This window comes from Bombina bombina, chromosome 11 (genome assembly GCF_027579735.1).
Source record: "Bombina bombina isolate aBomBom1 chromosome 11, aBomBom1.pri, whole genome shotgun sequence".
NCBI lineage: Eukaryota > Metazoa > Chordata > Amphibia > Anura > Bombinatoridae > Bombina > Bombina bombina.
In genome coordinates, this window is record NC_069509.1 from 51,935,401 (window position 1) to 51,948,912 (window position 13,512).

General features: G+C 40.0%; 1 protein-coding gene across 1 annotated transcript in view; it reads right to left on the reverse strand.

Moving 5' to 3' along the window:
• The window catches only part of TRAP1 (TNF receptor associated protein 1), a 43,732-nt gene extending 30,836 nt beyond the window's left edge, over positions 1 to 12,896 (reverse strand). Inside the window, exons 1-5 of the mRNA XM_053695179.1 lie at positions 12,776 to 12,896; positions 5,780 to 5,947; positions 3,266 to 3,348; positions 3,017 to 3,157; positions 528 to 599 (exon numbers count right to left, since the gene is read on the reverse strand). Of these exons, the coding sequence (XP_053551154.1) occupies positions 528 to 599; positions 3,017 to 3,157; positions 3,266 to 3,348; positions 5,780 to 5,947; positions 12,776 to 12,860 (549 nt within the window). The 5' untranslated portion in view covers positions 12,861 to 12,896. The remainder of the gene's footprint in view (positions 1 to 527; positions 600 to 3,016; positions 3,158 to 3,265; positions 3,349 to 5,779; positions 5,948 to 12,775) is intronic.
• Positions 12,897 to 13,512: the final 616 nt, after the last annotated feature.

The following is a 13,512-nucleotide window of genomic DNA, read 5'->3' on the forward strand; positions in this document are numbered from 1 at the left end:
TTCAACAAAGAATATCATGGGAACAAAGCTAATTTGATAATAGAAGTAAATTAGAAACATTTGTAAAATTGTATTCTCTGTCTGAATCACAAAAGATCACTTTTTGGTTTCATACCCCTTTAACTGCACAGCTAACTACAATTACACATGCGAAGCAGAAAGAGGTGAAACACTCCCCTTATTAACAAACATTATACATTATATGCAGAAAAAAAAAAAAAAAAAAAAAAAACTAAAAAATAGTGGCACAAATTATAAAATGTAATTATTTCGGAGTTCATTATTAGATCAAACCTGCTGAGAACAGTTAGGGACAGATATTTGACAGGGTTAGGCTTGTGAAAGCTCAGTGTGCACTTCCAATTCTCAGAAATGGAAAACCCACAATTTACAGGGCTATATTAAAGGAAAACATTGAATAAATAATAAAAGTAAAAGTGTTTATATGAGCTAAAAAGATTTAGCATTACAGTATCATAGCGTTTACTGCCACTTTTAGCTACACATCTCAAAAGGTAAAACTATACCTTAGATCCTGAGCGAGCAATGGTCCCCAGATTAGACACAAGATCATCTGCAGTCATCCCAACTCCAGTGTCCTGCCATTAAAAGAAAAAAGTGTGAAATTGTGGTGTACAGCAGTAACAAACAAGTAATGACACTCAAAAGCTTTATATGAGGCTCCTGTGTACTCATAATGGCCACACAGTTGTCTAACAACAAAATTCACCACTATGGCAAAGGGAAAACCTGAGAGAAACCCTGATGTGGTAAAGAGAAATCCTGAGGCAAACCCTGGTGTGGTAAAGAGAAATCCTGCGGGGAAACCCTGGTGTGGTAAAGAGAAATCCTGCGGGAAACCCTGGTGTGGTAAAGAGAAATCCTGAGGGAAACCCTGGTGTGGTAAAGAGAAATCCTGAGGGAAACCCTGGTGTGGTAAAGAGAAATCCTGAGGGAAACCCTAGTGTGGTAAAGAGAAATCCTGAGGGAAACCCTGGTGTGGTAAAGAGAAATCCTGCGGGAAAACCTAGTGTGGTAAAGAGAAATCCTGCGGGAAACCCTGGTGTGGTAAAGAGAAATCCTGCGGGAAACCCTGGTGTGGTAAAGAGAAATCCTGAGGGAAACCCTGGTGTGGTAAAGAGAAATCCTGCGGGAAACCCTGGTGTGGTAAAGAGAAATCCTGCGGGAAACCCTGGTGTGGTAAAGAGAAATCCTGCGGGAAACCCTAGTGTGGTAAAGAGAAATCCTGCGGGAAAACCTAGTGTGGTAAAGAGAAATCCTGAGGGAAACCCTAGTGTGGTAAAGAGAAATCCTGCGGGAAACCCTGGTGTGGTAAAGAGAAATCCTGAGGGAACCCCTGGTGTGGTAAAGAGAAATCCTGCGGGAAAACCTAGTGTGGTAAAGAGAAATCCTGCGGGAAACCCTGGTGTGGTAAAGAGAAATCCTGCGGGAAACCCTGGTGTGGTAAAGAGAAATCCTGCGGGAAACCCTGGTGTGGTAAAGAGAAATCCTGAGGGAAACCCTGGTGTGGTAAAGAGAAATCCTGAGGGAAACCCTGGTGTGGTAAAGAGAAATCCTGCGGGAAACCCTGGTGTGGTAAAGAGAAATCCTGCGGGAAACCCTAGTGTGGTAAAGAGAAATCCTGCGGGAAAACCTAGTGTGGTAAAGAGAAATCCTGAGGGAAACCCTAGTGTGGTAAAGAGAAATCCTGAGGGAAACCCTGGTGTGGTAAAGAGAAATCCTGAGGGAAACCCTGGTGTGGTAAAGAGAAATCCCGAGGGAAACCCTGGTGTGGTAAAGAGAAATCCTGAGGGAAACCCTGGTGTGGTAAAGAGAAATCCTGAGGGAAACCCTGGTGTGGTAAAGAGAAATCCTGAGGGAAACCCTGGTGTGCTAAAGAGAAATCCTGAGGGAAACCCTAGTGTGGTAGAGAGAAATCCTGAGGGAAACCCTGGTGTAGTAAAGAGAAATCCTGAGGGAAACCCTGGCGTGGTAAAGAGAAATCCTGAGGGAACCCCTGGTGTGGTAAAGAGAAATCCTGAGGGAAACCCTAGTGTGGTAGAGAGAAATCCTGAGGGAAACCCTGGTGTGGTAAAGAGAAATCCTGAGGGAAACCCTGGTGTGGTAAAGAGAAATCCTGAGGGAAACCCTAGTGTGGTAAAGAGAAATCCTGAGGGAAACCCTAGTGTGGTAGAGAGAAATCCTGAGGGAAACCCTGGTGTAGTAAAGAGAAATCCTGAGGGAAACCCTGGTGTGGTAAAGAGAAATCCTGAGGGAACCCCTGGTGTGGTAAAGAGAAATCCTGAGGGAAACCCTAGTGTGGTAGAGAGAAATCCTGAGGGAAACCCTGGTGTGGTAAAGAGAAATCCTGAGGGAAACCCTAGTGTGGTAAAGAGAAATCCTGAGGGAAACCCTGGTGTGGTAAAGAGAAATCCTGAGGGAAACCCTGGCGTGGTAAAGAGAAATCCTGAGGGAAAACCTTGTGAGGCAAAGAGAAAGGGAAACCCTGGTGAGGTAAAGAGAAATCCTGAGGTAAAACCTAGTGTAGTAAAGGGTAAGCCTAAGGGAAACCCTGGAGTAGTAAAGGGAAAGCCTGAGGGAAACCCTGGTGTGGTAAAGAGAAATCCTGAGGGACACCCTGGTGTGGTAAAGAGAAACCCTGGTGTGGTAGAGAGAAATCCTGAGGGAAAACCTAATGTTGTAAAGAGAAATCCTGTGGGAAACCATGGTGTGGTAAAGAGAAATCCTGATGGAAACCCAGGTGTGGTAAAGAGAAATCCTGAGGGAAAACCTTGTGAGGCAAAGAGAAAGGGAAACCCTGGTGAGGTAAAGAGAAATCTTGAGGTAAAACCTAGTGTAGTAAAGGGTAAGCCTAAGGGAAACCCTGTCACAGACAACACACAATGACTAAATGGATCTGTGTTTAGAGATATTACAAGGACAGGTTAGTAAGGAAGTGCAGGTGTACTCCACACTTGCTGGGGTGTTCAGTCTGCCCCTCTGTATAGTCTCTCACCTGGATGGTCAGTGTGCCTTTCTCGCTGTCTGTTTGCAAGTGGATCTCCAGCTCTTGCTGATCACCCCCCTGGGACATCAGCTTGTGCCGCAGTTTCTCTAGAGCATCGCTGGCATTAGAGATTAGCTCTCGAATAAAGACCTATAACATTTACATAAGAATAACTATATAAACATTACACAAACAAAATCACATTCAGTCAACAATATCTTAAAACTGGAACCCAAACATTACTAATGGAACATATACCTCTTTTTCAGAATATAATGAGCGAGCAACAATATCCAAGAGTTTTTTTGTTTCAGCCTGAAATTCATGTTTTGAGGCAGATCCTGAAAACACACAATAGCGCGGAATCAGCATAAAACCCTAACAAATTGCAGTAAAATGACAAACATAGTTGTAGAGGTTATGTAACAAGGCAGTTAATTATAGATACAGGGCAGATAAAGGGTGAGAGGTCATGTAATAGGGCAGTGATAGGTACAGGGCAGTTATAGGGTGAGGGGTTATGTAATAGGGCTGTGATAGATACAGGGCAGTTATAGGGTAAGGGGTCATGTAATAGAGCAGTTATGGGGTGAGGGGTTATGTAATAGGATAGTGATAGGTACAGGGCAGTTATAGGGTGAGGGGTCATGTAATAGGACAGTGATAGGTACAGGGCAGTTATAGGGTGAGGGGTCATGTAATAGGACAGTGATAGGTACAGGGCAGTTATAGGGTGAGGGGTCATGTAATAGGACAGTGATAGGTACAGGGCAGTTATAGGGTGAGGGGTCATGTAATAAGGCAGTTATAGGGTGAGGGGTCATGTAATAGGACAGTGATAGGTACAAGGCAGTTATAGGGTGAGGGGTCATGTAATAAGGCAGTTATAGGGTGAGGGGTCATGTAATAGGACAGTGATAGGTACAGGGCAGTTATAGGGTGAGGGGTCATGTAATAGGACAGTGATAGGTACAGGGCAGTTATAGGGTGAGGGGTCATGTAATAAGGCAGTTATAGGGTGAGGGGTCATGTAATAGGACAGTGATAGGTACAGGGCAGTTATAGGGTGAGGGGTCATGTAATAAGGCAGTTATAGGGTGAGGGGTCATGTAATAGGACAGTGATAGGTACAGGGCAGTTATAGGGTGAGGGGTCATGTAATAGGACAGTGATAGGTACAGGGCAGTTATAGGGTGAGGGGTCATGTAATAAGGCAGTTATAGGGTGAGGGGTCATGTAATAGGACAGTGATAGGTACAAGGCAGTTATAGGGTGAGGGGTCATGTAATAAGGCAGTTATAGGGTGAGGGGTCATGTAATAGGACAGTGATAGGTACAGGGCAGTTATAGGGTGAGGGGTCATGTAATAGGACAGTGATAGGTACAGGGCAGTTATAGGGTGAGGGGTCATGTAATAGGACAGTGATAGGTACAGGGCAGTTATAGGGTGAGGGGTCATGTAATAAGGCAGTTATAGGGTGAGGGGTCATGTAATAGGACAGTGATAGGTACAAGGCAGTTATAGGGTGAGGGGTCATGTAATAAGGCAGTTATAGGGTGAGGGGTCATGTAATAGGACAGTGATAGGTACAGGGCAGTTATAGGGTGAGGGGTCATGTAATAGGACAGTGATAGGTACAAGGCAGTTATAGGGTGAGGACTTATGTAATAGGGCTGTGATAGATACAGGGCAGTTATAGGGTAACGGGTCATGTAATAGAGCAGTTATGGGGTGAGGGGTTATGTAATAGGACAGTGATAGGTACAGGGCAGTTATAGGGTGAGGGGTTTTGTAATAGGACAGTGATAATAGGACAGGGCAGTTATAGGGTGAGGGGTTATGTAAAAGGATAGTGATAGGTACAGGGCAGTTATAGGGTGAGGGGTTATGTAAAAGGATAGTGATAGGTACAGGGCAGTTATAGGGTGAGGGTTTATGTAATAGGATAGTGATAGGTACAGGGCAGTTATAGGGTGAGGGGTTATGTAAAAGGATAGTGATAGGTACAGGGCAGTTATAGGGTGAGGGTTTATGTAATAGGATAGTGATAGGTACAGGGCAGTTATAGGGTGAGGGGTTATGTAATAGGATAGTGATAGGTACAAGGCAGTTATAGGGTGAGGGTTTATGTAATAGGATAGTGATAGGTACAGGGCAGTTATAGGGTGAGGGGTTATGTAATAGGACAGTGATAGGTACAGGGCAGTTATAGGGTGAGGGGTTATGTAATATGACAGTGATAGGTACAGGGCAGTTATAGGGTGAGGGGTCATGTAATAGGACAGTGATAGGTACAGGGCAGTTATAGGGTAACGGGTCATGTAATAGAGCAGTTATGGGGTGAGGGGTTATGTAATATGACAGTGATAGGTACAGGGCAGTTATAGGGTGAGGGGTTTTGTAATAGGACAGTGATAGGTACAGGGCAGTTATAGGGTGAGGGGTTATGTAATAGGACAGTGATAGGTACAAGGCAGTTATAGGGTGAGGGGTTATGTAATAGGATAGTGATAGGTACAAGGCAGTTATAGGGTGAGGGGTTATGTAATAGGATAGTGATAATAGGACAGGGCAGTTATAGGGTGAGGGGTTATGTAATAGGATAGTGATAGGTACAGGGCAGTTATAGGGTGAGGGGTTATGTAATAGGACAGTGATAATAGGACAGGGCAGTTATGGGGAAGATCTCTAACTTCTCATTTTAAAATAATTGTCTCCCCTTATAACTAAATCAGTTTCTGGTAATCGCAGAAGTGAACCTGCAACCTCACCTTGCACATTCTCAGTGTCTATAATGATGTTATGCAGAGCTTCCTCCTCTTTGTTCTCGGCTGGCTGGGTGGTGTATCTGCGCCATGCTGTGGCACTCAGGGCAGGTAGGTGAATTCTGGATGAGGCCAGTGGATGCCTGATGCGGGGTGGGCATCGTGAAATACAGCCTGGGTAAGAATTTTGTCATTGAAATGAAATCAGAGATAATGGAAAGTCAGCTAAAATGCAAGAAAACTTGTATCAATATACTTGGCTATTTAATGAACAACCTTAAAAGGGATATAAATGGTTTTAATATTAAATGTACAATATACTTTGGTAATTAATTTTGCTCTTTTTCTTGTATTTTGTGATTTTATAGCTCTGAGAACTGGAAGTGCAAACTGCAGACTTCATCCACCATTAGAAAACAATGCAAGGTTCCGCGCCCCCTTATAAAAATAAATAATAATAAAAAAATAAAAAAAAAAGGGGAAAAAGAAAAATCAGCAGCAAGCTTTGGCTACTCCACTAACAATCCAGATTGGCTCCTCCAAATAAGGAAAGTGGAAATAGAAGTTTGGCTTTACATGGTGTAAATACTAGTATAATATATATTAAAGGGACACTGAACCCAATTTTTTTTTACTTTTGTGATTCAGATAGAGCATGCAATTTTAAAATTTACTCCCATTATCAAATTGTCTTCATTCTCTTGGTATGTTTATTTGAAAGGCAAGAATGTAGGTTTAGATGCCGGCCATTTTTGGTGAACAACTTGGGTTGTCCTTGCTGATTAGACAGCATCAATAAACAAGTGCTGTCCATCGTACTGAACCAAAAATGTGCTGGCTCCTTAGCTTAGATTGCTTCTTTTTCAAATAAAGATACCAATTGAACGAAGAATTGAATTGAGAATAGAAGTAAATTAGAAAGTTGCTTAACATTGCATGCTCTATCTGAATCATGAAAGAAGAAAATTGGGTTCAGTATCCCGTTAAGACAGTGCTTTCCAAACTGTGTGTCGGGACACACTAGTGTGTCGGCAGCAGTGTGTAGGTGTGTCCCTGCTTCAGCACAATTTTTTTTAAATTTATTTATTTTTTTGGTTTCTGACTTTCGCCTGCCTGCTACGCATATCACATGGTTGACACATGACTGATACCTTGTGGGTCACAGATCATCTTAACCAATTGGCGCAGCTCAGTGGGAACTGAAACTATTCCCATTGGCGGCACATTGGCTCCTGACTGCACGTGTAGTCTGCAGTGCGGGCAGTAGTCAATCGGACTCACCGAGCTATGAGGGCGGCAGCTTAAACGCTGAGCAGAAGTCAGTGGGCTTTTTTGCAACTAGCTCCCAGTAGTGCATTGCTGCTCCTGCTCTTGATATATGGATAGGAAGTGGAAACTTAAAAATGCTTGATGATGAAATGCGAGTGTCTTTATCTAATATTCCACCAAATATTCAGAAATTGTGTTCATCCCATCAACCTCATACAGCCCATTAAAAAAGTAAGTAGCTATTGGTGTTATTAAACTTTTTTTTAATTCTTGCACATACATACTGTTACTTGCAAATTTCGTTATTATATAATTTATGTATGTGTCCGTATCTCTTAAAACAAGTTAGTTTAACCTCCTTTTTGCTAGTACAACTGAATTAATTACTGTGTCGCAAAATGATGTAGGTCTAAAAAGTGTGTCACCAACATGAAAAGTTTGGAAAGCTCTGCGTTAAGACAACAGAAATTCTTGTAATTACAAGACAATGTTTGCGGTCATGGTGGGAAGTCATCAAACTGACCATCGCATGGACAGACATCCTTGATTCAGTAAAAATGAAGGCTGAACCCAGAAGACCCAGTGAGTGGTCAGCTGCCTCTCATAGAATTAAAATTATGCTCTGTGGAATGGAGAATCTGACAGAGGAAGGCGACAGAGAGCACCTGCGCCAATAACAAACATTTTTCGATGCAAAAACAAATTAAACGGTACTGTTTTCAGTGTACCATATATTGAATTTGTTTCTAGTTTTGCAGTACAATAAGTAGACTAAGTATTTTGACGCAAACTTGCCAGATAACATTTGAGAACATAAAACAGCAAGGTTTGCAGGAGTAAAATGCTTAGAAAAGACAGGAAGACCTGTGCGAGAGCTTCATACACACTCAAAGACCTCCCCATCACATTTAGCTCACTTACCAAGCATGCCAGACTCATTTTACAATAGAAAAATATATACGTTATAAGGTTGTTGTTTTTTAAATTTTGTAATATTTGGTTCGATTTTAACTGAATGCATATTTTAAATTTGCCTTTTGCATGTCATTTTAATATAAGTTTTAAGACAAACTATCCCCAAGGCAGAACATAGAGTGATCTGAGATGTCATCGCAGAAAATGCAGCATGTCTGCAGAAAGAACAGGAACTGTTAGCACTTTAACTTTTCAGCGCTGCTCCACATTAGACTGTTCTTTTTAAACAGAGCTGTTATCTGGCTGCATTGTATAAGTTTTCCTTAACAGTGCATCCAGAGCAAAGTGCTGTTTGAAGACTACAATCAAATATGCAGTAGTGCTGCAAAGCAGCAGTGCATTGATTGTAGTCTGGCTCTGAGATTTTTGCAAGTTCGTTCCCTAGCTTTTTACAGTCTGCAAAGCTGTTTTTCTCTGAATGTAAGATGTACGTATGAGCAATGCACCTTTTTATTACTACATGTCTATGTTAGACTAAGAGAAAAGGAAACAAATTAATTCAAGAGACATTTTACAATTACTTTTTTTGTCTGCAGCTAATTTGCAATGCAATTTTCAACTACTGCACTAGATTATACAACTTTAAATATTGCTTTATTCTCCAGTTAACCAACACATTGCAATTGATCTGGTGCTTTAGTGTAACTGACAAATTTACAATTTTATTTTATTTAAAAATGACCTGCAGAAAAAATTTCACTAAAAAAATCTCATCGCAGAAAGTGAAAAAAAGTTCTGTCTCTGGGCAAACTATATATATTGTGTGCTTTAATTACAATTTTTACTTTGTACTTTCAGTACGATTTTTAAACGGCTTATGTTATTGAGCACTATATCATAATGCATGCGTCTCTTCTTCACATACAGAAGGATCTGTTAAGGATCTTGTAGCACTGACATATCTTTTTAGACAATCTCACCTATGTAAAAAGCTTTTGTGAATCAGGGCCATAACAGTAATAATGATAGACTGTGGTTATATTTTAAAGCAATCAGAGAGAAAGGGATTTAAAGAAACTATTCCTAAGCCTATCTAGGTATGCTTCTTAATAAAAGGAAGAGAATGTTTAATTCCGGACACTGCTACATTATGAAAAGTGATTACTTAAATCAGAGCACTAGCTCATATATTGGGCCCTAATTAGCCACAACAAAGGTCACCAAGAATATGGATTTGCAAAAAACTGTGTAAACGTGCTATTAAAATAAATGTTAAATTTGTTTAAAACATGTATTTTGTATGCAGATCAATTTGCAAAGCAGAGCTTAAATGGAAAAATATTTTCTTTCAATGATTTAGACAGAGAAAACAATTTTTAAAAATGGCTTTATTCTTACGGTATTCTTTTTGAAGAGCATACCTATATAGGTAATGTACATTTGTCTAGAGCAGTACATTGAAGGGAACACTGCTTCCATCTAGTGCTCTTGCAAATGTCTTATATTCTTGCAAAAATGCTGCCATATAGTGCTGGACACGTGCACACTCCTGAGCCTACCTACCTGATTTTCGACAATGGATGCCAAGAGGAACAAACTCAATTTAATAGAAGTAAATTGAAAATTTACTGACTCATAGATAACTCCAAGGGAGTGAGCACGATGTTATCGTTTCAATCGTATCAATTTTTTTTTTATCTATAAGACACACATGAACTAGTGCTGTCTAGCTGTGAAAAACTGTCAAAATGCACTGAGATAAGAAGTGGCCTTCAAGGGCTTAGAAATTAGCATATGAGCCGACCTAGGTTTAGCTTTCAACAAAGAATACCAAAAGAACAAAGTAAATTTGAAAGTTGTTTAACATTGCATGTCCTATCGGAATCATGAACGTTTTATTTTGACTAGGCTGTCACTTTAAATTACTACCCCTTTATGTAGCGGAGATTATACTGAAAAGTTGTTTAAGACTAAAAGCTGAGGCTTTCCATACAGAGGGGTGTTTGTCCCGAATATGAGAAAAGCTACACGCAGATAAACACTAGAGGGAGGAATGTCAGTGACCATGTCCTGAGAAAGCTCTATCTGTGTGATGCAATATTAGTGAGATCTGCCCAATACTGGATAACAGGACATTGTGTACCTCTGACAATCAGTTTAGCAATATTACTTTATATGTCAGTTTAACTTTTTTCCAGCGTGTGCAACTTTTATGATTCAGATAGAACATTGAGTTTTAAACAACGTCTTAATTTATTTCTATGATCTAATTTGCTTGATTTTCTTTGTATCCTTTGTTAAAAAGCATATCTAGGTAGGCTCAGGAGCAGCAATGTACAAATGGGAGCTAGCTGCACATATATGTCCCTTGTCATTGGCTCACCAGATGTGTTCAACTAGCTACCCGTAGTTTATTGCTACTCCTTCAACAAAGTGTACCAAGAGAATGGAGCATATTTCATAACAGAAGTAAATTGGAAAGCTGATTAGAATTCCATGCTCTATCTGAATCATGAAAGAAAAATGTTAAAATTGATGGTAAACTCTCCCCTTTATAAACTCAGATCCGGAAAGTTAGAGAATCTCTTGCTATCTTTAATTGAAAAAGAAGGCATCCAAGCTAAGGAGCCAGACACATTTTGATTTAGTACCATGGACAGCACTTGTTTATTGGGCCGGCATCTAAACTTACATTCTTGGTTTTCAAATAATGATATCAAGAGAATGAAGAACATTTGATAATAGGAGTAAATTAGAAAGTTGCTTAAAATTGCAAGCTCTCTCTGAATCACGAAAGAAAACAATTTGGGTTCAGTGTCCCTTTAATCAGTTGTAATGAAGATGCACTATAACTTACTTTTTAATAGAGATATGAAATTCAAATACCCTGCTCTCTGCCACCCACTTCAAAAGTAACATATTCTGCGAGCTAATGGTTTGAATTGTTGTCTAATCAGAGCTCTAGCTACAAAAAAAAAGTGCCTTAAGGCAAGAGCGCTGATTGGACAGGAGTTCAAACCATTAGCTCACAAAAAATGTTACTTTTGAAGTGGGCGGCGGAGAGCGGGGTATTTGAATTTCATATCTCTATTAAAAAGTAAGTTACAGTGCATCTTCATTACATCTGATTAATTAAACTCCAGCTAAAATATCACTAACATTCCGGATCTGTTTTTATAAAGAGGAGAGTTTACCATCACTTTAAGGTTCATGTCCCGCTAACACTTGCAAAAACCAAATGTTGTATCAAACACTCCTATTAATTTGCAACACTAAACATATTAAAAGGTGAATTAAGCACTCTTTCTTACTTGTAAAAATTGCGTTTAATCCCACACATATCCTAGAAAGGACAGACCACTAAATTTGTAACCTACGTTTTCAACATGCTGCAAATAGCCTAAACCAGCTATTGATTTACAGGTAACAGAATTTGCTTTTTGGCCTCTTTAAGAGAATGGGAACAAAACTTTTACACTAAAGAAATAGGTTTTAAATGTCCTTTTAAGTAACAAGTATTTTTTTTAACTGATTATACCTATTGTTTATCATACACAGTGTCCAGAGACAAGGTCATTTGCAGAGGTCATCTGCTCTACAAATCAGGTTTCCTTCTTCAGTGGTATGGTCTACAAAATGAAGCACTGTGAGTAAATAGGAAAAGACTTGTGGTCTGGAGTCAGATCTCAATATATGAATCTGCCCTGCACTATGGAATATTTAATTAACATATAAATATATATTATTACTGCATAGCTGTGATGTGGAACATCTTGCAAAACAAGGTTTCTGAAAGGTCACTAATAGTTTCTTTTTGGTTATTCTAGACAGGATAGACATTTGCACTGAAGAAGCAATGACCCCAGACTATTCCTATAAACCCACATGAAATCTCAGGAAAGAGTGGCCACTAAAGAGTGCGGCATATGAAGAATTAACCCTTTAGTTACAAACAAGCATTGTATCCCATGTTGTCAACCAAGTGATGTAAGAATCTGCCAATCACATAGGTTTGACGCACATATGCTTAGTGTGCTACTGCAGACAGCATTTACACATACTCTAAAGTGTAATAGATATATTTTGTTTATGTGGTAAAAAAATAAAACTTAAAAGGAGATTATAGTATTTTGTGATGTATACATCAGAAATCATTATATTAAAAAATGATTGCCATACACATTACATTTTGATTGCAATATCTGCATTGTTTTACAGTTGAAGGACATAAACATCTTGAAAATGCTTTACATTGGTTATCTTATCTCCACCACTGTGGCCAATAAGGAGCAGGTATCAATAAATCCTGCACATATCAAGGAATTACTTGCAGCATATGTTAGAGTGTCAGGGTTCTGAATTCTATGCTAGAACAACTACAATGTTTAGATGTTTCATTACAGGAAAAGCTAACAAAATAAATAATTAGATTGCATTGCAAATATTTTTCACTGAACACAAGTAAACTTTATATATGTCAAATATTGTTGTTGTAATCATCCATTGTTGTGTAAGCTACGTTATCCCCATTCGCACAAATCCTTTATGGGCTCCCATGTATTAGGTCAGGAGGGTCATCAGCTGATATAGCTACAACCACCTCTGATTTAATCCTAAAGAATGCTGCATTGCACTGAGTCCCCCGGCAGGCAATTGGTTAAAGGTAGGACGTTGGCATCCAGTGAAAGAGACCTCTCCAGATACTCAGATATGCAGTTTATACCTCACACACTGACATTATAACTAGAGGAGTAGAGAGTCTATGTCACTTTAAACCTAGTGCTCTCATGTTACTCTACCCATTGTGCGGGCACTCACCCACAGCAGGCAGGCTGCCTCTTAGTACCCGGCTTACTCTCAACACGGCTGCCGCAGACATGCTTGCTGTCACCCTACAGGTCATAAGACGTCAGAGCCGGGCGACAGGGACGCGTTAAAGTGACGTCACTGTGGGACCGCCTTAGGTTTGTTTGCACTGCAGTGCAGGGGGGCGGCTGGGGCTATAGGACGTGCGGGGACAGTAAGCCAATGCACGGGATTGGTTATTAAACAAATACTCTAGTGATGGCAGGGTTAATACAATAATAGGTCAAATCTGAGTTTAGTTCTCTAAATTACTTTATCGGCCATGTCGCATTATTTTACTTCAAAAATTAGTATGGGTGTTCAGATGGGGGCTACCAACAATACTACAGTGTTTGTGTCTAAGTAAACAATTATAAATGTATAAAAGCTGTAGGCTGAGGGTTTGATACAATGTATCCATGTAGGTGAGCAGAGCTCGCTGGCTGGGGAAAGTCTATGGGGAGAACAGGGGATTCATTTATACCCCCAAATATGGCTCCCCTTTTTGTTCCAGGAGACACAAACACTGTAGTATTGTTGGTAGCCCTCATCTGAACACCCATACCATTTTTTTGTGGAAAATAATGAGATATGGCAGAGAAAATAACTTAGAACGCTAAACTCAGATTTTACCCAATATTGTCCTGTGCGGTATTGTATGGGCTATAAACTAGTAATCTATAGGGATGGAGGGGTTAATACAATATTGT